The 23,545-nt window shown below is 37.4% G+C and overlaps 1 protein-coding gene across 1 annotated transcript; it reads right to left on the reverse strand.

The window, feature by feature from the left end:
* Positions 1 to 8,700: 8,700 nt before the first annotated feature.
* Positions 8,701 to 18,185, reverse strand: LOC124154360. Its single transcript, XM_046528039.1, has 6 exons — positions 17,983 to 18,185; positions 16,399 to 16,517; positions 13,638 to 13,753; positions 13,302 to 13,453; positions 12,620 to 12,770; positions 8,701 to 8,993 (listed from the first exon to the last, which is right to left on the reverse strand). The coding sequence occupies exons 1-6, from the start codon at positions 18,008 to 18,010 to the stop codon at positions 8,867 to 8,869; spliced, it is 693 nt and encodes a 230-aa protein (XP_046383995.1). The 5' UTR covers positions 18,011 to 18,185; the 3' UTR covers positions 8,701 to 8,866.
* Between the last annotated feature and the right edge of the window lie 5,360 nt (positions 18,186 to 23,545).

Below are 23,545 nucleotides of genomic sequence, written 5' to 3' on the forward strand. Positions count from 1 at the left end.
TGCAGTCGTAGTCACTGAGGTCGAAATGTCAAGACCTTAGGAGAATTTATCGTGAACGCATATCTCACTGCTGAAAAAATATGAGTAGAAAAAATCATTCCGGGGCAAGGAAGGCACGTAGCCTGAATGTTGCTTCGGATGGGAGATTGGGTGGTAAGTGAAAGTCCCTTAAGGTGCGTTTACACTGTATAACATGTTAGATGTAACAAGTTACTGGTAACCTTTGTTTTATAGTGAAGCGGTGCCAAAAATGCACAAATAACATATTACAGAGTCAATCGCAGCGGCAACCACGGACAACCAATGAGGTATCAGGGGAGCCCTTCGAGGATACAACACACCGGGCCCGGGAACCAAGCCCGTGGCTTATACGCCCAGACACCCGAGGAGGGGGAGGAAAGGAGGAGAAAAGGAAAGAGGCGCCGCCGCGATAGGAGCCCTTCGAAGCCTCTGGGAAGGGAAAGGGAAGGAAGGGACGGGACGAGGGAACGACACCTCAACACTATAGAAGCGAAGAGGGCTCTACTATTAGTGAAACCAAGCTTACGCAATTAATGTGCCAGCGATTTTAGTGGGTTTTCCTATAAGGAAGAAAAATCCATCGATCAAATCGCTAGAAGGCAACTACGGACAATGACACTATGCTTGCTGCTGCCTCTGCGTTTGCCATTATGGGCTCGGGGAAAGAGCGCTTTAAAAGGCGGTATTGGGTGCGGCCAAGTTTAGCGTCCCGGAAAAAAATATTGCGCCAGTGAGCTATTGAATGATCTTCAGCGGGACGACCGAGATTTTTTATTCGGAAACTAAGAACGGACGGTCATTTTAAGAACTTTCTTCGAATGACCACCCAGGATTTAGAACAATTAATATCTCTCATTGGCGAACGGATGGGTGAAAAAGGTAAACCACCTTTCTCTAAAGGTGCGTTTACATTATGTAAAATGTTACATATACAAGTTACATGAAACATGTTTTACGAAAAAGTTATAAATCCGTGTAAGACGTTACATGTGATATTGTGCAACAAAAAAAGAATTCGTGTTACATAACAAGTTTTTGGTTTCCCGCATGAAGTGGGAAAATGTGTAAAATGTTACAGAAAAGAGGTGAGGCGCATGGTGGGGATAGCCAGCTGACGGGTGGGATGCGACTGAATCTGTATCATGTTATTTGTACATAATTGGTTCCGCTAGACCCTTGTTATAAAACAAATGTTATATAAAACAAATGTTATATAAAACAAATGTTAGAAGTAGCTTGTTACATGCAGCATGTTTATATAACATGTTACATAGTGTAAACGCACCTTAACATGTTACAAATTTTCCCACGTGCGGAAAGCCAAAAACTTGTTAGACAAACATGAATGTTTGTTTTGTAACACAACCCTACATGTAACTTCTTACACGGATTTGTAACGTTTTCGTAAAACATGTGATATGTAACTTGTTTATAGAACATGTTACACAGTGTAAATGCACCTTCAATGACACCTTGTCATTCTGAACGTTCCGGAAAACCATAGGTTTCAATAAATCAGCAGTATCTTTCGCGTGCATAGAGTTAAAAGTAAAATAATTCGTTTCTTATGGGCATACTCAGTGGACTAATGGGGGAGCACCCCCATTGGGTTGAAACATAGCCCTGATAAAATTGACATTTTTGGAGGTTGCTACTTTGTACAGAAGTATTCAGTTATATTTTCCGATATATTTACGTACTTTAACAAATTGAAATGAAAATTAGCTCTGAAATTAGAGCCTATTTTACACGCTTTTGTTATGTTACAATCCAGTGGCAGACGCAGAGAGAGAGATTGGATGAACAATGTGGAGGCCTATAGCCACTTGGGTATCCAATTTGCGCTAGATGGACTGGTGATAATTTTTTCGGACCCCTACTGTTGCTGGGAGATTATCCCCACTTAGGCCCCCCTTGTCCCTATCCAGGATCCGCCGCTGGGCATGCTTAATGAAATATAACTACAAAGGGCGGAGAAAATTATTATTATTATTATTATAGTATTCTACCGATTAAGGTAGGTTTCCATGGAGTACTAAAGAAGTGATCTGGGAGATTCCCTTTCCTTCTAGCAATGCCTTCTTCAATTCACTGTATGGCCTACTACATTTAAATCTATCAAAAAATCCAATTATTTTCCTTCCCCTCCCTCTTTCCCTAACATTCTACCCTCTAACACCATTTTCAACATCCCCTCCCCGCTAAGTACTCCTCCCACCCATACCTTCTGTCTCGTCCGTATCTCATCTAAAATATGCCTCTCCTCGCCAACCATATCCAGCACTTCGTCGTTCTTTTTCCTCTCCGACAATTTGAGAAAAATTATGTCACGAAATTTTAACCCTGAATAACCTATGCCAGTAGGAAACAAAATTACAAATGATGTTTAGGTAAAAAACTACGGAAACTTTAAGCGCTCGGATCAGCCGCGAGGTTTTCCTGCTGCAGGGTAGCCATGAAGAAATGAAAGGCAAATGCAGGTAAATAATTCGAAGTCATGAGTGTTCCAGAGCATCCAGAAACAGGGCAAACTCGCGGCCAATAGGAGGACTTGGTTGAAAGTTTCCGTAGTTTAAAAATGGTGTTTCTTCGACCTAAGAATCACCGGTAATATTGGTACAGATTTGAATCAATTAATTCAGGGTTATAATATCGTGACAAATTTTTCTCCCGACTTTTACATAAAAAATTGAGTGCCAGAGTATAGTTGTCCCTCGGCTATTGGTCCCTTCAGCAGATGTACCACAGGTAGTTGCGACATGGGAAAAAATTCGTGGGAGGGGGTCGTAAAAGGAGGGAATGGAGGCTAAAGCTCTTGGCTCCGAGCCTGAAAGATGGCTAAATTTCAGTTAAGGTGAGAAAATTATACGCCTGAATATGAAGAAATGTGTTTGATGGAAACTAATGGTGTTATTTTGACAAAAGAATGGAAGCTAAAATTTCTAAAACGGTACTAGTCCACCTGGCAGTAATAAAATATGAAAAGTTTTCAAGTCTACTTTGTGGTTAATGTTTGGAGCATTGTTTTTGTTTTTTTTCAACGAATAGATATAACATATTGTAGCATGTAAAATAATTTTTTTACGTATAATATGTAGAGTAAAGATAAGAGGCTTTGTTTGCTTAGGAGATGTTAAAAATGTGGCTTGTCTTAAGGTTATGTTGTATAACTTGTATTGTTCTGAGAATAGTGGCTTTTGTAAAACATTCTATTAGCAGATGGCGCGATGCATAGAATTGTCGACCTTATTGGAAATGTTTTCTATCATTTTACTAGTCGACAGAATACCTCCTCATGACTCAAAATTCTCCATGTAAAAGTGATTTCAGACATAGTTAGCTTCGGTGTATGCGACGATGTATATTTTATATATTTCACGGATAGGAAATTTTATGTGTATTATCTTTGGACTGGACCATTTTCGGAAACCAGTTCTTCCGAATTTCGGTTGTATTTGCTACCATTTACGTTTGAATTACCATTTTACCGCTTAAGTTTTCATCTCTACCAAGTCAAAATTATTCGATTTATCAAAAAACTTCTACTCTTCTTGTCGGTGTATATGTCTCATTGTCGATTATAAGATTAAGCGAGAAAGCGATCTATATCTTTTTCCTATAATTTTCGCTTCAGTGATTCCACTTTGGTTTCCACCTTTCTTTGGTTTTTAAGTCGCCATTGATTTTCCTTTCCCCACATTCTGTGGTCGTTAATGCTCTATGTCTTCCTCGGTGTGAGCGATGGCTTACATCCATACGCGGGATATTAAATTTACCAATGCATCAGATCCAGTGCGGTACCAAGAGTTGCCCCCAGGTACAGGAGTTAGGCGCTAGGGACACGTTTGAAAACGTTAAGAGTGTTAACCCATGAAAATATGGTCGAGTTGTTCGTATGATTTCCCTTTTATGGCTCGTATTCATAAATATTGCATTCAGGATTCTTCACTCACGCGATTCAATTGATTCGCAACGATTGCAATATATAGCGCCTCGCTAGGATACATGTCAACTTTTGTATTAGCCTGTAATAGATACGCTACGAGGGGAAGGTAATCGTTTAATGCTGAAAAAAGCTCGATGTATATTTTGTTAAGCTCAATGAATTAATATTGAGCTCAATTATACATTCAATAGTATATAAAAAAAACGCATTTTAATATTTCTGAGTGAAACGTACTCCTCTCAAAACGAAATACGAGTGCTTGATACCGAGTTGCAGTGGTTACGGTGATCGAATACCATGCTCAAGTTCCAAGGTCGATTCTCGTCTTAGGAATTCTTGATTTACTAATTTCCTTATACTTTTTCTTTTACTCATTAGGACTGCTACTGGTACCTAGTGGAGCCTACTATGAATGGGCGTACCCAGTGATGGGCAGGGGGGGGGGCAGCTTCCCCCCCCCCTAGAAGCAAAACTTGCATAAGTCTTTAAGCAAAATCAGTACTGAATTGAAACGAAAGTATTCAACAAATTTTCTTTAAATCCACAAATATAAGTGTTAGTATAAGATATGTAACTAAAATGCAACTATTTTTTCAAGGAAATGATCTCTAACTAATACAGCGATGTCATAATTTTCTTAAAATGTTGGTTTCATTCACCTTTTCCAAGGTAAAATGTCAAGACTTTGCTTGCCCCCCCTAGACAATGGCTTCCACTCATAGTTATGATCCTCGGTACGCCCTTGCTCCTATGGTAATATAAACTCTATGCTCGTATTAATTGGGTGCTTTCCATTCAACGACACACGTTGACACAAATCGACTTACATCGCGGTTTTCGTGTTCCATTTCTTGTGACACAAGCCAACAAACGATTACGCGCAGGATTTGGAGAGTTATAAACAGTTCCCGTGAGCCAACACAAGTCAACGCGTGAGACGCATGATTGAAAGCACCCATTGCAGTGTCTTGAGAAGGTGCAGTGCAACAATTAATATTGTCAATATGCTCGAAAATTTCTATTTGATGCCTTTTGGTAATAGAATGATAAACTGAGGCCCATGGTCTCAAAATAGCACAAGTAATATAGCAAAGCTTTAAAACAAACCGCAATATCTTCTCTGCGACCAGGGCCTTTCATCTTTACCATTTATCTTAAATTTTAACTGTGAATAAACGTGCTAGAATATGTGATACATGAACCAGAGAGTTGGGAATTTAAGTTAATTAGAAATCAGTATTGGTAAAAGGTAGGGGAGACTGGGGCACAGTGGGACAGTTTTAGCAATTCATTTTTATTTCCCACAGAATTCCCACACATTGGAAAATGGAAAATTCTGGTGCCATTGCTTGGAGAGTATATTCTAAAACGTATATAAAAATCTGCAAGTAATAGAATTAACTTAAAATAGTTGAAATATTTAAGTTTCTTCTTTGAAGAAAAGTGTCCCACTCTGCCCCAGCCTGGGTTAGAGTGGGACAGTGCACGGGGCAGAGTGGGACAGGCTCGCATTAATAAATAAAATATATAGTTTAAATTAATTGAGGGTACAAATGAATAAATTAACACTAATAGGTCAAATATACATGCTAGCAAACTTATTAATCAAGAAAGTTTTATTCAAGATACATGAGCTGATAAAAAATATCAAGTCATATAATTATAAACTTAAGTCACAATTTATTTCTTCAAAATTTAATTTGTTTAATGGCTGAAGTTCTGTCAACTGTCCTTTGTGGTAAATTTAGTCACTGTATTCTAAAACTGTTTTCTAACACTGTAGCTATTTTTTCCATTTCCAATCCTTTTTTGTAGTCCTTTAATGTGAAAATCTTAAATTTTCTTGACATTTTTATCGCTCATTTTATAACATTTTCTTATGAGGAGGCTGTTTTTTCTCCCTTTCCTTAGATGATATTAATATTCCAGTCTCTTTTTAACTTGTGTATTCGTAGATTTCTTATCTTTTCTTTTGTCTAGTATTTTTAGATATTAGCCTGATAGATTTTGGACGTATTTCCTCAGGGGGTGACAACTTTGCCCTCTAAAACAAGGTTTCAACCTGGGATATCTTGGGCTTTCGAGATTCTACTCGGGTTCTAAATTAAAGTCTAAAGGTGCAACAAACTGATCTTTGACAGTGTCTTGGACAAGGTCTTTGTCATTAAAATACTTGGGTTAACAAGGCATATCCTAGTTGAACCAATCATACAAATAATATTATTAGGTGTAAATGTTTTTTTTATATGCTCTACCCACTAACTCAGCCAAGTTGCAAATTGTTATTCTCTCTCCTGGGTGGTTTATTGGCCATTTACGGTCATTTTATGTTTTTTCAATGGGCCGAACACACAGTTATCTAATTGCTGCGGTTTGTGACTGCAGTGAGGAGAAAAAGTAAAAAGTACCACCCAATCATTTTTACTTAATCAATAGCATCGGCAGAAATGTACGATTCATGATTATGTAAAATAAGCAATGCAGGATTTTCTTTAAAGCATTTTTCATGAATGATGAAATGTTTTAAAACCAGCAAAAATAAACTGATAGTCATCCATCCAGAAGGGTTTGCGGTATCTACTGATCCCATGGGTCACTTAAACAGTAATTTCATTCTAGATAACATAAAAAGTGGAGGAATTGTATTAACCTGAACATTTATAATATAGCATAATGTCATTGAGGAACCTCTTTCAGAGGAGACAACTTTACCTACTTGTTTTTCACCTTTGGGGGCTATAACTTTTCCTTGGAGTTGAACGGTAGTGGAACCACTTTCATCATGATTACACTTCCAGCGGAAAATACGTGTTTCACATAAATACCCGATGGATTGGAATAAAATGCACTCACAACCGTCCTATAGAAGCCAATGCCTCTTGCCATTGAGGTTGCCTCTAGTTTCCGTTGACTAATCGAAGGATTTCGCTTCATAAAACCGTAAAACAAACCATCGTCAGTGATTTATTTCTGATCGCAGGTTGGCGGGTATTTTTTTCCATTTCTCTGAGCAAACTCATATGCTAATTTTTTCGTGCGCAGAGGAGATAATCGGTGGTGCAGTCGTGCTGCAGTTGTAAGTCAGAGTTTACTTTGGTGGTAATTTACTTCATAAGCTATGAATCTAAAAAATTCAATTTATAAATAATTTGAATTAAGTAGATAATATAAAACAAATATTCTTGTCTCAAAATTCTCTTTAAAAATTAAATTTTAATTGCCTACTATCCTTCCTTTCACGCTAATCACTGAATGTTCCCTGAGCAAGCCTATAGAAAGGAGAAACGTCGCAGCAACTAATGTTTATGAGACTCTCTCTTCTCACTACCTCAACCTCGCTTTTGGCCAAGACTGAACTGTTCCGTACAAAGTGCACATCTATAAAACAAATGTGAGATTCAGGAAATGTAGACAAATTGTCGCATACGATCGGGGTTCACACTAATTATTCACTTCGGCTTTACTTTTCTTATGTTCATTGCTGTTGGCATTTTGTAGTATTGTCCTCACATTCAGGGGCGGATCCAGGATTTCTTTCTGGGAGGGGCACAAGCAAGGCCGTATCCAGGATTTTGGTCAGGGGGGGGCACAAGGATACCTCGTCATACAAAACGAACGAAATGATAATGGGACCGTATTAAAAATGTAGCATATTTTTAAGGCTCTGGGGGGGGGCACGTGCCCCCGTGCCCCCCCTGGATCCGCCTATGCTCACATTGTTGAATTGAAATGTACTTCAAATCCTAAGGAATCAATATGGAGTCAAAACACTATAAAGTAAGCATGATATGAAATTTGAGTGCGTTTAGGTTACAGAGATTGATAATTCGAAGCACCTGGGCTGTATGTCGGCATCCAACTGTGCCCCAATCTGAGTTGTCCCACTGTACCCCAATCCAAGTTGTCCCACTGTGCCCCAATTTCAGCTGTCCCAATGTGGCCCGCATGTCCTGAAGTCTTATTTTATTCAGAAAAATGTTTAAACGTGTTACTTTCGTATAATATGCTTAGTAAATTATTTTAAAGTCTCTAAATAATGTATTCGCCAAGTATTTCCGGATAAAACTTGCTATAATTAGGAGAATTGCATTAATTTTCACAACATGAAAGTTGCGAAAATCATAGCAAAAAACATATTTTATAACATTTACGCGAAGCTACATAAGATTATGAAATAAGATTTTTGTGTAACATTCCTCGTAATATGACCTCCTTAATTTTAATGAATTTGTCTTTTGACCGAGTAAATTGTTTAAATAAAGCAATTATCCCACTGTACCCCGTGTCCCACTGTGCCCCAGTCTCCCCTACATATTTTTTGCAGAGAAAAAGAGATAATTTTATTTTTGGCGATTTTATTAACAAATAAAAGCAAGAAATAAGGGGAAATCAAGGTTATAATAATAATTCAGGATTTTAAGAAAAACTATCTTCTATTTACCGAATGCTATTGATTTTGATGAAGTATTAAATTTGTTCAATTACTGGAAATATGAAAGTGATGAAATCTGGAATACATTAATATTATTTTACATATTAAGGCACTCGTTGAAGTACATTTATATATAAGTGCTTATTACTTGATATTCGCAAACACCGAGCTGCCATATTGGTAAAACTTGTTTTAATACAAAATTACAAGGTGACATTAAATATAAACATTTTAAGTGATGCAATCAAGTTTCGTTTACACATTTATAAATTATATTTGTGATGTAAATGAATATATGCCATTTGAGTAGACAGAATATTTTATTTATATTTTAAAAGTAATTTGGTTCAGAAAATCTGTTTCATTGGCGATGGAAAAATATCAGTTTAATTCTTAGAAACATAAGAACTATGCTTGTCAAATTATGCTGCTGAATGGGCGATCCGCAAGTGTTGCATATCTTTTCTTCATACAAACTCGGAGCAGGTTGGCAAGTTTCTGAATTGGGATACAAGACTTGTTACGGCTCTCTGAACATCCGAGGAGCAGGATTCGGCACCCCTCTCAGTACATTCCAGGAATCCATGGAATCCCCTGAGGTGATTAAAAGGTGAAATAGTTAAGATGTTACACACATGTAGTGCTAAATACAGTAAAACTGTTTTCATTTTATCTTTGCGGGTGAGCTGGTGTGGCTAAAGCAAGTGGGGGTAGCGGGGATGGAATTTTCTCGCCACGTGATTTTCTCTTTGTCAATCAACAGACAGCAGGCGTGGCCTAGTATTTCGGAAAATTAGGCGTGGCCTCAGTCAGCCGCTATCAGACCTTCGCCGTGTTAACACTTTGAGACCGATCGTCATCTATAGATGACGCGCCGGACTCTGCCCAGCTCCGAGCGTCATCTACAGATGACGGTAGACTGCGCTCGGCAAAATTTTCGGGTCTGGGCAAAGTTAAAATTTTTACCTTCGGGCTGAATATGTTCATATCGTGTATCTGCTAGTGGAGCTGCGATGCCAAACCTCACGCGTTTTCCCTGCATGTCTTTAAGAATGCCTTTCACCAACGGTGCGGCATTCAGCTTAGTAGTTGACAATGTCATGGTCATTTGTGAAGGGAAATTTCTCAATATCTTCCAAATGAGTAGGAATCTCGGCGCCGGGCCCAAAATACCTGTGGCCACCCATGGCTCATACGTTTTCAATTTTCGTAACACTCATCTAACTAGGGTGGCTATGTGCTATCGTTTTCAAAAGTATGTAGACACCCACGAGCCCCACTTAAATGATGTGGTAGGGTCGGTAAAAACTTGGAAGGTTGGCACATGAGAAAGCCTGCATCTCTCACCAGTACGCCGACAAGAGCCGACGAGGACAGACGCGGGGGCGATCGGGATAGCGAGACAGGAGTCAAACTACAAGCGCTATAGCCCAAGCGGATGGAATACACTGAGGAAACTCACGATCACGCACACGTTTTGGCAGTATGGAGATTTTTCATTTGGGCTCCCTGGCGAGGTTGTTCCTCTCTTTAGATTCAAATTTGGACTCACCGTGAACACGGAATGTTTATATGGCTCCGTTGTTGAGTAGGATTACTTCACGCGCATTTGATGCTCTGAAGTTATGGGGGGGATTCGAATCTGAGTCAATTGTATTTTATTTATTTTGTGAAAGGTCAACTGATAACATCAACATAATAGATATAGTTGACTCAATAAAAAAAATTAACACCGAATTTTTTCAGCGACTAATTTTTTTTTAAATCCTCAATCCGCCTCAATCAATGACTCAATCTGCCTTAACACATTTATTCCTAAGCAAATTTATTCAAAGAGTGGAAATAAGCAGGGGAGGAGGCAGACGTTGTAATTTGTCCTTGCTACTGTCCGTTGAAGAAATGGATGATATCCATCCGGTCATAAATTTATATTATTTATATCAATGACGAATTTAAATAATTTTTTCTCATGAAAACAATCTTAATTTTTGCAATGAAGTTCTCCCTGTTATGGATACTATTAGTTTTGAATACAACACAGATGATTAGGTTCATTGATTCCTGTAACGACAGTTTAAAGGCTGTTTTCTAACATAATGGAATTGAACTCCCCTCGAAAGCATTAGCTCATGGAATTGACTTGAAAGAATCTTACCAGAATATGTAGTAAATTTTTCATTACGAAAAATTGGTGGAGAATCGAAAGTAGCTGCATTTTTACTGGGCATACAGTTTGACTGCACGAAATATTATTGCTTCTTCTGCGATTGGGATAGCAGAGACAGAAAAAATCATTACTTGAAAAAAGATTGGCTCTAAGCACTCGTAAGCACTCGTTACTGGATTCAAAAATGTCCTTTCATCTTTTTTTACGATCCTAAAAATATCATTTTGCCACCTCTAAGTATTAAATTAGGGCTTTTTGAAAATTTTGTAAAAGATATGTGTAAAAATGGTGCAGTTTTTGCTTATTTGAAACAAATTTCCTAAAAATCACTAAAAAAACAGATAATAGAAGGTTTTTGCATTGGGCCACAGAATTTTTTTAAGATGCGCTGAAGAATTCGGAATTTTGACCACAAGAGTTCCACAAAAAAATCGCGTGGAAGGCATTCAAAAATGCATTTGAAGGTTTTCCAGGAAAGAGAGTAGCTAAATATCACCACAATCTGGTGGTTAATGTAATTAAATAGCACAAAAAACGGGCTGCTCTACTTATTCAAAACAAATCACTTCATTGGCTCACACCTGGACTTTTTTCCTACAAACTTTGGCGCCGTTAGTGATCAACACGATAGGTGTTTTCACCAGAATATTCTACAGATACACGAATGGCACCAAAAGTTCAGCAACATTTTATCAGATTAGTAGTGGACACTGAAAAGGGATACGGCAGAAGCTAAATGTGCGAGAAAAATGCGAGTGAGTACCCATTTTTCACATAATTTTAACTAACAATTTATTTACTTAAACTCCCTTGAATCCCCGTTGAATTCGATTGTCCTAAAAAAAACTTAACGTGATAGAAAACATCTGGGCCCAGTTTCGGAATCAGCCCGAAAAATACCAGATGATCGGCGAAAAACATGGAGAAACTATTTTTTGGTTCATCAGCGTTATCGATTGAGTTGCAAACATCATGATCTACGGCTATCAATATGATTTCAACAACGAGTGTATCTGGCTATTTATTGAGTATTGTCCATGATATCAGAAGAGATTTTTATCAATGGAAAATTGACAGTAGCAAGGACAAATTACAACCTCTGCCACTTCCCCAGCTTATTTCCACTCTTTGAATAAATTTGCTCTTTGAAATAAATGTGTGCAGATTTAGTCATTCATGTTAAAAAATTAGTCACTAAAAAAATTCGGTGTTAATTTTTTTATTGAGTAAACTATATATATTATGTTGATGTTATCAATTGACCTTTCACAAAATAAAAAAATACAATTGGTTCATATTCGAATCCCCCCCCCCCCATAACTTCATTGCGCGTGAAGTATTCCTACTCAGCTACGGAGCCACAGACACATTCCGTGTTCACGGTGAGTCCAAATATGAATCTGAAGAGAGGAAATCCTCGCCACATAAACCTATGAAATGAAACCAATAAAACTATGAAATGAATTTAAAATTTTTGCTGCCTTTGAGCATAGCGTATGTTTTCTGCGTTGCTAAGTATAGAAAGGGAAGAAAATGACATTTATGGTGCTACAATTTACATAGCATAAAACTCAGATTTCCTAACGTAAAATAAAATGTTTGAAGCATAAAATTTGCTACCCTGGGCCAATGAGCAAGCAATTTAAAGATAGTACTATTTCATCATTTTTTTACCCATAAGATAGTAAGAAATAGCACTCTCAAGCCTTGCAAAAAACAGTGTCATAGAATATAACGAATTAATAGGAACTGTGGAAAATGAAATATCACATTTGAAAAACTACTTTTACGTCAGTGGCATCATAAATGTGAATTTTTTTTATCAAAATTAAATGCTGTGAATCATTAGAAGAAAATGCTTGATTCATAATAAAGAAATATTTATCAAAGTTACATCGGGAGTAAATTTTATGAGCTTTGAGCTAGCTTTTAATATGAGTTTTACTTTATGAATACGTCGTCATGAGGAAACCTTTCAGTTCCGGATGCGAAAATATTGAACTATGGTTTTATTTTTATGTAAAATACCTCGAACGACCCACAAAAAACTTACCTGCAGAGGACACCTGCATCGATTGCACTGTATTTTGGGTTTGAAGAGTCACAGAAGGCAGCTTCGTCAGCGTCATCAATGAAGTTCAAAAAAGATATGCAGGCACGCCGTTTTTTCTGGAAGCACGCACTGCTTTCCTGGTCTCCGAAAACTGAAATATTAAGTTAAAATATCAGTTGACAAAGTAGGGTAGGTAAGCGAAGAGGTTATTTTTAATAAAATAATACAACATTAATTGTTTTTTATAAAGAACTACGTCTTAATCGCGAACTGAATAGATTGCAACTTTTGTCAGTAAATTTTTGTTCAATAGCATTGAAATAAACAAATTTGCTGTTATGCGTTCTCGTTGTAATCATTCTCCTTCGTTCAAATGATTGCAGCGCCGCCATCGAATTTTTGTGGCCATTTTTTGAACTTGTTAATTTATTTAATTTAATATAATTCATATTGAATTCAGAATAAAATCGAGATACCCTCAAAATCACAATAAAAGTTTTTTAATATCGCATTGCGATCTAGTTCTGAGTTATTCTGTAAATTTCAGCTCGATAGGAAATCAGAAAGTGACTTGAAATTGAGTGGACAGATTTGACCTGGACATGATGAAAAACAGCAAAATGAGTTTACAAAGTCGTTAGAATTTTAGCATATGAGTCATATTCTGATGCAGATACATTACCAGAACTCAGAGTAGACTCTATCTCACAAAATGAAGTGAGTCCTTCCCTTGTAAACTGCATAAGAATAGGAACCATTATTTTTGACCTGTTTGAAAGAAGCATAGCTTCTTCTGCGGCTGCTTCTATGCAGTGATTAATCTCGTCGCGTCTCCTTTGGGGAAAATGGAAGGAAGAACATATTAGGCACTTGGACCTTAAAGGGTTAAAACGCCTCACATACTTAATGGGTGCCCCGTAACAGAATCAATTCCACATTATATTTTTAGCATTATCATTTCTGTCATAGAAAGTTTCGTTTCATTTTAATTTTGTGTGTTTTCTTAAATCCCACTCACCTGCACATGTTTCGGCATTTGACACACTTTGTATCGCTGTGCAATCGCCTCGTTTCGTTCATGCTCTCCTCTGAAAATAAATCTCCAATGCACTTGTTAACGGCCTCAGTTTGGCTCTGAAAAGGAAACGTAATATACGTATAGATTGACGATATTTTGAAATACTTGTTACAGCTACTCCCGCCGTTTTTGACATTGATCATTTTATCTCAACCAAGGACTATTTTAATGGACATATTAATTTCATAATAATAATCTGTTACAAGATATTAATAAATTATTGACACTGGGAAACTGCCACTTTCTTGTCTTATATGGGTGATTAGCTTTTGACTGACTTTTTTTTACCTCTGAATATGAAAGTTGTTATCTATCAAGTTAACTTTTTAAGCTCTTTTTGTCTCATACGTCATAAAAAAATTCAAATTGAGGAATGTAAAGTTACATCTTACCTTATCTAATGTCCGTAGAGGAAATTTTTAGGTAAAGATATTTTAACGAATGGTTTAGCGATGCGCGTGAAATGGGAAAAAAATCAGTGCATGCAATCCCCTCAACATCGAAAACCCCCAGGAAGTAAAAGTGCGTGCCATCGTCTCACTATAGTATCTCCTGCATAATTAGACTCCTATTCACTTATCGCTAATCTATTTCAGCGTCAGCCCCCGGGCACCAGTCTGATAGGACTTACGTCAGCCAATTGGAGAGCCTCCTGTGATCGACGCTCAATCTAGCAGTGTGTGGTCACAATAGGGTGGTTTCCTATTATTTTTTTATTGCCTTAATCGAAAGGTTATTACTCCTGGAGTACGTATTTCACGGTTTTAAATTTTTACATGACGATATCTATTTTTCGCGATTAAATGAAAAGTGAAAAATTTCAAGCGCGCGAAAACGCGACGCGTAAGTATGAATGCCGGGAAATCTCTCCGTCTGACGTATTTCTGGTTCCCGCTGCCACCCTGTGAGGTAACCTTGAGGCGAGTTGAGCGCTGATACGACGCAGGCTGCTAGCGGGTAGCTGAGTACCCGGCTGGCTGGTAGCGCTTGGCTTAAATAAGGATTATTAATACCTTATCAAATGAAGAAAACTTTCCGACCTTAGCCAGTTTTAATAAGTGATTATTAAAACATGTTTCCCTGATCTCTGCGCCTCATACTTGCATTGGTAACCTCAGACGATGTATAACTCCTCTCCTCTCGTGTAGAAACTAGGTCTCTGTGACGTCACGCGGAATGGAATCGCATGGGCGCCAATCTGGCCTTTTTCAAATGAGGATAAAATTTGACCCTTGCCATTCGTCTAAACCGGTATTTCAAAAACCAAATAATTTGTGTATTATGAGTACACTAATGGTGGGTAACGAATCGCAATCAATGCCTTTCGTTTTCTTTGATGAATGAAACTACCCTATTACACAATATTTTGTGAAAAAACTTGACGTGCTTGAAGAAAACTAATAACAATTTTGAAATCAGTATGTCTATTTTAGTATGAAGCAGCTAAAACATTGAAGTCAACCGCAAATGTGTTGAGAAATGTTCCCCAGTGTAACCACGATAATCGTATAATCTAAACCTTTGCCGAATACGAATACAATTTTACAGGCAGAGTCGTACCCAGGGCACTGGGCGCCGAGCTCTAATCAAACAGCCACCTCATTCATGCATTAATGACACTTGAACTTCGACTCCATGTGCGAATAAATATAGAACTTACAATGGAAAAATATAACACTCAGTCATAGCATTAATAGAGGCAGTAGGAAGGATACTGGAATATAGATCAAGGTTTAATCAAGTGCAGTAAAACTCGCTTATAACGATCATGCTTGTGACAAAATCTCGCTAATAACGAGGTGACTTTATGTAGTCCGTTGGACTTTCCTATGATCACCAATGTTAACTTCCTCGCATGTAACGAATTCGGATGATACGAAATCCCAGCTAAAGTATTATTTGTTCCCTAGGGGAACTATAACCTCTTCTATAGAAAATAAAGGCAATATTCGCTACCTAACAATTCCCAAACTTATCATCAGTTGTTCTCACGCGTAGCCATTATCACATAGTTTATTTATTTAACACCAAAAACAGCACTGAGGCCTTTACATTGGGTTATAAAATTAGTAATAAATTATGTAAATATGATAAAAACAATTATAAAATAAAATCATAAATGACAAGGATGTGTAACCAATGCAATATGTACAAAATAGTGGGTATCATAATGAGAGGCTTTGTAGTTGGCTGTTGAGACTGGTGCTGGAGGCAAAGAGGTCAAGGGAAAAAGAAGAAGTTCTAATCTTGATCTCATAATCCGTCCCTTTACAGTTGTTTGATGGAAGGAGTGGAACGATGGTTAATTGTTACGGATCTGTTGCTTAAATAAGGACGATTAACAGAATATTAGCCGGCAAAATCCTTATAAGACCTGAGTAAGATCTTATAAGGATTTTTCAAGGATATTTTTAAGGATAAGAAGTATCTTATAAGATAAGAATCTATAAATGAAGAGGGCAACATCCTTTATTATGAATATAACGAAATTCCGATTATAAAAAAATAGATCGATGTTTCCCTGAAATATTGTTCTGAGCGAGTTTAACATAATTGGAAACTAATATTTTTCTTCAAGAAGAGGAAAATATGTTGACTGCCCAAATAAGACTTTATAAAGACTTAAATAATTATTTCATGCACATATAGTAAGCGGAAGAAATGCATGCATGCCATTTTTCACAATTTTGTGGGTAGTTACCACAGCTTTTGACTGACATGCCGCAAGCACTGGGTCCTGAGCGATAAGGGTTGGTGATTCATCAGATTCGGATGATGATTCGTCGCTTGAAACGGCGGCTAGTAATGCCATTAATGTGCCTGTGAGTTGAAGAGAAAGAAATAATGGAATGAGAACAACTTCTCACCTCCCTCAAGCATGATTGACGTTTTCACCACTTACAGTTCTGTACTCTTTGTCACTGTCACAATTGATGATGAGATGCCAATAATAGACAGCAAACCAGAATAGGTTGTCAAATAAATGTCCAAAGATTTCCTAATTTATTATCACATGATTTTTGGGAGATGAGTATGCATCAATATTTGTTTATCTATTATTCAGCCTCAGACAAAATCACCTCAAACGTAATTATTCGTAAAAATACGGTTCAAAAATTCAAATAAAGGAACTTCTGCGCTGAAATTTGAGATTTTTGTAGCATTTTTTGCGGATTAAAAAATTCGCTCGAAATTAGGAACCTTGTGTAAATAAAAGAACGCGGAGATATTCAAATCAAGGAAAAAAGGGGTAATCACAGAGATAAAATAATTATAAATGGATAAAAAATATGTTAAGTGTTAAATAGAGCAGAATTTTAGAATAAAGAAAAACAATTTCCCGGAAGATGACATGAATTTTAAGTTAAAATTAAATATGCTTAAACTGAAGTGCTGAGCGTGAAGTCAGTAGGCACGTCTGATAAATGAACCTTATCACTCTTTCCTCTTGTCTATCGTGTCCTCTCGACTTCAGGCCAAATACGTCAGCTCTCAGTCCCTGAGAAAGATGTAAATGCAATATCCTGAATCACTCTTGCTACCACCCTCAATTTCTAAGGACATATCTCAATCTCCCCCGCCTAACAAAGAATGTATGGATATACGTACTCCTGCCATGTTTTAATCCATATTCATAATGACATAGTTCGCCGAAGTCAGGATCGTTCAGTAAAATCTGTTTACCATATAAACTCTTTTCTGTGATTATGCAACCTTTTTCACGGTTCCGCACAAAATGGCGACATCTATCCTATTTAGGCTTAGCTTTCACTACATGCTGATATGGCTTTAGATCTTGACGAAAGCGCAGTAAGCGATAATGTATGTAAATGCCCGATCGAAGAGAACGGACAAAAATTGATAGTTAAAAAACACAGAAACACATAAAAAAGGGACACTCACAAAAACTAGCAGACGTTTCAGCGGGTTCACCCGCTTTCAATATCTCAATCAATCTTAGCCTATCAAGTAGTCTACGATTTTTTACCGGCTCTCAGCCCAAGCAATACAAGTCCTTCGCCACGCTTACTGATCCGGCTTCTCTACATACTGAAACAGTAATTCCGGCAAATATTTTTTTTTTGAAAACCGAAGTAATTAACCGCAAAAACTTTCACAGGCAGAAACTTTCTCGTGGCGAATGCTTACAATTGGGATGAATATTAATAATTGGTGATGTGAATGAACTTATAATTTAACTTATAATAGCAATGGGCTATCCCAAATAAATTCGCAAAACATCGCGAAAGAAGCAAAAATTATGAGAATAAGTCAGTTTTCTTACCAAAAATGATGAAATATTTGTTCGACATTGTTCTCCTGGTTAGGAGCTTATTGTTTTAAAATATATCTTGACCTCCTAAGTGTAGAAATCGTTATTAGGTCTCCTATGCAAAAATCACTGTAAAATATGTCTGTACCACTTGTCAGTTCGTCTTCTTGCTTACTTCTCGTTGGAAGACACTCGTTAAGAATGATCCTCAATGAAATTTTTTCCAATCTCTCGTGCCCATCAAGGTCATGACCGCAAGGCATCAGACTTACGATTCATGGAGCACACATGCCCTCGGTTTAAAAATATAAAATCCGAAAGGCGATCGCTCTTTTAACGAGCTGAGAAAGCGAAGTTCAATTATAGCACAAGTTTTCGCAATACTTACACACCACCGACGAATGGTTTATATTCTTAAAGTCGCTTCTCTAGTTCTATCCATTAAACACGCCTTTATTTTCGAAATGATAATTTTTCACTAGCCGATGTTACATTAATTTATATATACAGGAAAATAAATTAATGAGTTCCTTCGGATAAGTGTAGCGATATGCTTACTTAGTCAAAATTGTGCGAGAACTCCAAGCAGAAAAAATCATTCACCTTAACTGGGATTCAAACCCGGATCCTCTGATTTTCAGTCGAGTGCGTGAATAGGCGATCCGGTTTCGAATTCTGGTCAATTCGAATGATGCTTTCTATGTGGAATTTTCGTACAACTTGAGCATTGCGGGAGACTCCGTTAAGATATCAACGTGGATAGTCCCGATATTCTTAAATTAAACTTACTTAGCGCATTTTTAAAAGGTTAATCGCCATTTGTCCTCCTGTTTGCCGGCCTCGGTGGCAATGGGGTTTAGTCGTCGCCTACCACGGCGAAGGTCGCGGGCTCGAATCCCACATGGGTAAAACCTACTTATCCGGTTATGGTTGTTTTTTAATGTGCTGTTCAATGTATGACAATTATCGTATTTTGCGGCTCTTGTTTTCATTAGAGATATTATTTTTAATGCTATTCTCACCCGGCTTTCTGCACATTCTATCTCTAACAACTTGAAATATGAATGAAAACTTGAAAATTTTAAGTCAGACTCGGGGGAACCGACCCATCATAAAGGAAAGATCTTGCAAGTTCCTTAAAATCTCTATCTACTACACGACGCATTTCGACGCTTAGACCTCATTATCAAATTACTATAAAATTAATATTACTCTATAATGGTCAGAAGAAAAGAGCTAGGAAATGATGTGAAGGAATTAAAACGCATCATTAAGTGAATAAGGGTTTCTGTGGAATTAGGAATAAGGTTATTTTGCAAGATCTTTTTAATTCATGAAATATTCATAGTCACGCCTAAGACTAGGTGAAAAAAGAGACCCTAAAGTGGCCACACAGGAAGCTAAGAGTAAGGCTATTACTAAACAGCCAAACTTCGGCAATACTACGGGAAATAATTCACGTAATAAGTACATCTACAATCGGTAATATTAACATCCTGATAATTCTCCCCGTTCGTTCAAATCAAGTTTGATGGTAATTAATTTGTCAATTTATTTATTCTTCAAATTAAGAAAAGCAGCATTCAATTTTTTTAATCCGCTTAAAGCGATTATTTGCTTTTCCGTAAATTTATTTCATTTCCATTTGTTTTCGAGAATGGAAAAAAAACGTTCCGCAAGAATAGGTAGGTACTAGCCTTACAGCATTTCCTCAAAATTATTTAAAATTTACCGTAGACTCTATAAGTAATGATTTTAATGAAAATATGGCATGTGATTTCTTCAAACATGTTATTATTGGATTATGTGGCTTCATTTTTTCAAGAATATGATTCTTTTTTCATTACAACTGCTATCAGCGTGCGATTTTTCCGTACTTGATGACCGCGTGGAACCATCAGTTGGGCCGCCGCACAGTGGTCCCAAATCGAAAAAAGCTGGCCAAAATTAATTACGCCGTTGTTATTGTGTATATATTTGACCTAAAGGTCTATTCTTATTGTTTTTGACCCGCTTATTCTGAATTTATAACTATTTTTTATGTATTTGCAATAATTTTATAGCTATTTCACATTTTGTTTAAACAATTAATTTTTTTAACATTGGAATTTGAGATTATACTGGTGATAGTAAATTAAAATTATGCATATCATAAAACTGAATTAGTTATTTAAAACATACATAAATGCATATAAAATGACTGCATTGTTTATTTTTGGACAAATTTTGAACAACTTATTTTGAATGAACCAAGAGAACATTTTCTACTTTCTCATATGTTTGATCGTATTTGATACGAAAAATAAGTTAATACTAATTGGAAATTTATATTATAAGTATATTATTAATATTATTGTACTGCATTAATTGTTTAAAAATTATAATATCTAATTCTAATTAAGTAGACAATTTTATAGTTCCTTGTAACGTGCCAATGGATTTGGTAGCAATTTTAAACGGGGTTCCGTATTTCACAAGTTTCAACGGAGGCATTATTACAATCATTGAAATGTTATAAACAGTATTTCATAACTCCTATAACTCAAGTTAAACGCCAAATTTATTGATACGCTCGCAATAAGCTCTTTACGAAGTGAGGCATCAATTTAACGAGCACATGATTTGGTACGAAAAATTAAATGAGATTTTCCATTAATTTGGGCTTTTTTAATTATCAAAAAAATAAGTTAACATTTCTCCTTATCTTTCTCAGTCATTGTTACGAAAAAAAATTAAGTACATTCATGATCACTATCCGACAAATCCTCATCACAGTCGTCATCCACTCAATTCTTCCAGGATTAATAAACTCTTTACCTCGACTGGTAATTGAAGTAATTTCCTTCTTTGAGCCTTAGAAATACTTGATATCATTGCATCTGAAGTTAGGAGTAATCTTTTAAACAGGTCTTCATTCGTTGCTATCCAGAAAAATTTCCTTGCATGGTGCTCCCTGAATCTTCTTATGTCCTTATTCCTCGCCTCCATTGCCTCCTCGGACAAGTGGACAATAGGAAGGGCAGCTTCTTTAGATGTCCGTCGGAGGAGCAAGTACTGATGTTTCGTGAAATTACCAGAAACGATCATGGAAAGGGCTTCTTCGTGGGAGATTTTACTTTGCCTCACATCCTTGGCTCTCCATTTTGATAACACTCGCCGCGCTCTTGAGAGAGTGGTTGCTGTCACCTCATTTATTATTTTCGCCACGAACTCATCACCTTTGCTTCGATAACTCATGGATGCTCTACTGGCGATGTGCTACCTCTAAGATCCTCCGTTTTCCATCTCTAGGCCCTTTCACTGGACTTCTCAAATTGTTTAAATAAAGGCGGAGGAAATTTCAACTTCTCATTTAGGCAGTCAGCGAACTTTCTTCTAAAAAACCTGTCATTTCTTTTTCTTTCCTTCCACCGGCGAAGATAATTTGAGAGAAAAAACACTTCTCCGCAATTTTTTTAGGATAACTTTTGAATTAACGTCCTCATCTAACTCTAACTTGTTGCTCCAGCAATCCAATAAGTATTGGTTTTTAAACGATACGGACCCTTTTCCACTTTCAAGAAATTTTTCATGCATCTCAAGACGCGTGAAAATTTTCAGAGTTATCGAACTAAAACACTATGGGCACTCTTCTTAAACCCCACAAGTGTTCTTTAAAAAGTTCGAGGATACTCGACTTTTTCAAGACTCGATCTTCACGCTTGAGGAAACTAACTTTCACGTCTTTCGTTTGGCAAAATCTGAGTAAAACTGAGTTTTGGCGAGAAAATTTCGGGCAAGCGATGTCTAGAAGTAATTTGGGGGTTCCACAGTGTGAGGTTCGCGATGCTATTATCTCCATTTTCTAGGAAATATCACATTTGAAAGGTGAAAAGGCTTACTCCGTTCATCCCCGGTGGCCAAAGTGCAATTCATAACAAGTGTATAGAGAGCGGTGGTTGTGTTTTCCCGATGGGCGCAATCAATAGCCTAGGCCTTTTCGGCCGTCGTTTGCCCTGCATGTGGTTGAGGAGGCCGCTAAGGAGGCGACAGAGGGACAATGTGCCGCGTGAGGGCGAAAACTAACCCGTCTAACGGAAGGAAAGGGTGGAGTAGCATTTGAGGGATTCTTTTTTGTTTTGAATGCATTCATGTTTTACTTACTATACTATAAGCACATCTGCGAAATTTCGTTCCATAAATATATCCTTCCGCTCGAGTCCTTAAGCAATTTTTATGAGAGCATGGGCACGCGTAAATAAAAGGTAAGGTCAAATGGAAACTATTAATGATAAAACGTTCTACGTATGACAAGAGATGTTTATTCATAGGGTAAATATTTTTTGTAGAAATAAAATATCCAACAATGTTGAATAACACCCATAAATACTGGATTTCCTCGAGCCCTACCACGCGCCAGCCAGGCCGCCGCCCGCGTCAGCGCATTGCATCATTACAGTTAAATCAATGCTGAGGTCGGAGTAGCAACTAGTAGCAAAAATGTTCTTCACTACTGCGTTGCATATACTTTTCCCTTTGTATTGGTGCAAAAGACACCGTGCATTCACGTGCCTCTCTAAACGATATTGTACATTTTATTTGAAAATTCGGGTAAAAAACACTAAAAGTTACAAAATATATATAAAATAGTAAACATAGTAAAATCCGAATAAAATTTATGTCCTACTATGTATTAATGTTTATATTTGTAGTTAAAAATGTTTTTGGCCAAATATATCGCGTAAAGGTTGTCCTGCATGACGCTGAACTTCCTCAAAATCGACCGATTTCACGCAACCGTGATTTTTACGGTGAATGCTCCATGTTTGACGGATCACTGCAGCCGCTCTGATGAACAAAAATACTAACTTAGTAGTGTATTTTGTAGACCATATCCTGTAGAATCCGAAAATAAGGTTCAAAAATTCCTTGAAAATTTTCGAAAAAACGACTTTTGGCCAGCTTTTTTCGATTTGGGACCACTGCGCGCCGTTACATAACCACATGCGATTCGCTGGCCAACTATATTATATCCGAAGCGAAGGCCAGCATCTACCACTGCTTTACGGCAGTCAAAAAGAACGAACGAACGGCTTCGAAATATGCAGAGTATTTCAAAAAAAGAATCAAAGGCAGGATCACCAGGGAATATCATTACCACAAGTTCAAAGGTAATATGAAATCCTTCGTTGACATGCGGTGTCAGGGCGGCGTCTTGTGTGAGGTGGGAGACACGGAAGATGGAGACCTGATAGTGAACGTGAGGATGGAGCCATAGAAGAAGGAGCACAGAAATAAGGGCGGAGCCTTCTTGGGGCATCGCCACTCGGAGGGGGGGCCTCATGCGCGGAGGGATGGGGTCCAAGGTTGCGGTAACCAGCCCCTTCGGCGGACCTCCCCTGTGCGCTGCCCTTCCCCTCGGAGAGTGGAAGGGCGATGAAGAAGACGTTGAACGAAAGAAAATGAATGAATGAAAATGAAAGAATAAAGATGATATTGATGAATAAAACTAGATGGTGACGGAAATATATATACCTTTAAAAAAAACCGCCCTTAGAATAATAATAATAATAAAATAAACCATATGTTAACAGGA

This window comes from Ischnura elegans, chromosome 2, assembly GCF_921293095.1.
Source record: "Ischnura elegans chromosome 2, ioIscEleg1.1, whole genome shotgun sequence".
NCBI lineage: Eukaryota > Metazoa > Arthropoda > Insecta > Odonata > Coenagrionidae > Ischnura > Ischnura elegans.

Coding starts and splice junctions, on each gene's coding strand:
- LOC124154360 (XM_046528039.1), bottom strand. CDS start 18,010: ATGTCGAACAAATATTTCATCATTTTTG. Junction 13,754..16,398: donor CATGTCAGTCAAAAGCTGTG/GTAACTACCCAC, acceptor TTTCCTTTTCAG/AGCCAAACTGAGGCCGTTAA. Junction 12,771..13,301: donor AGAGTCTACTCTGAGTTCTG/GTAATGTATCTG, acceptor TTAATATTTCAG/TTTTCGGAGACCAGGAAAGC.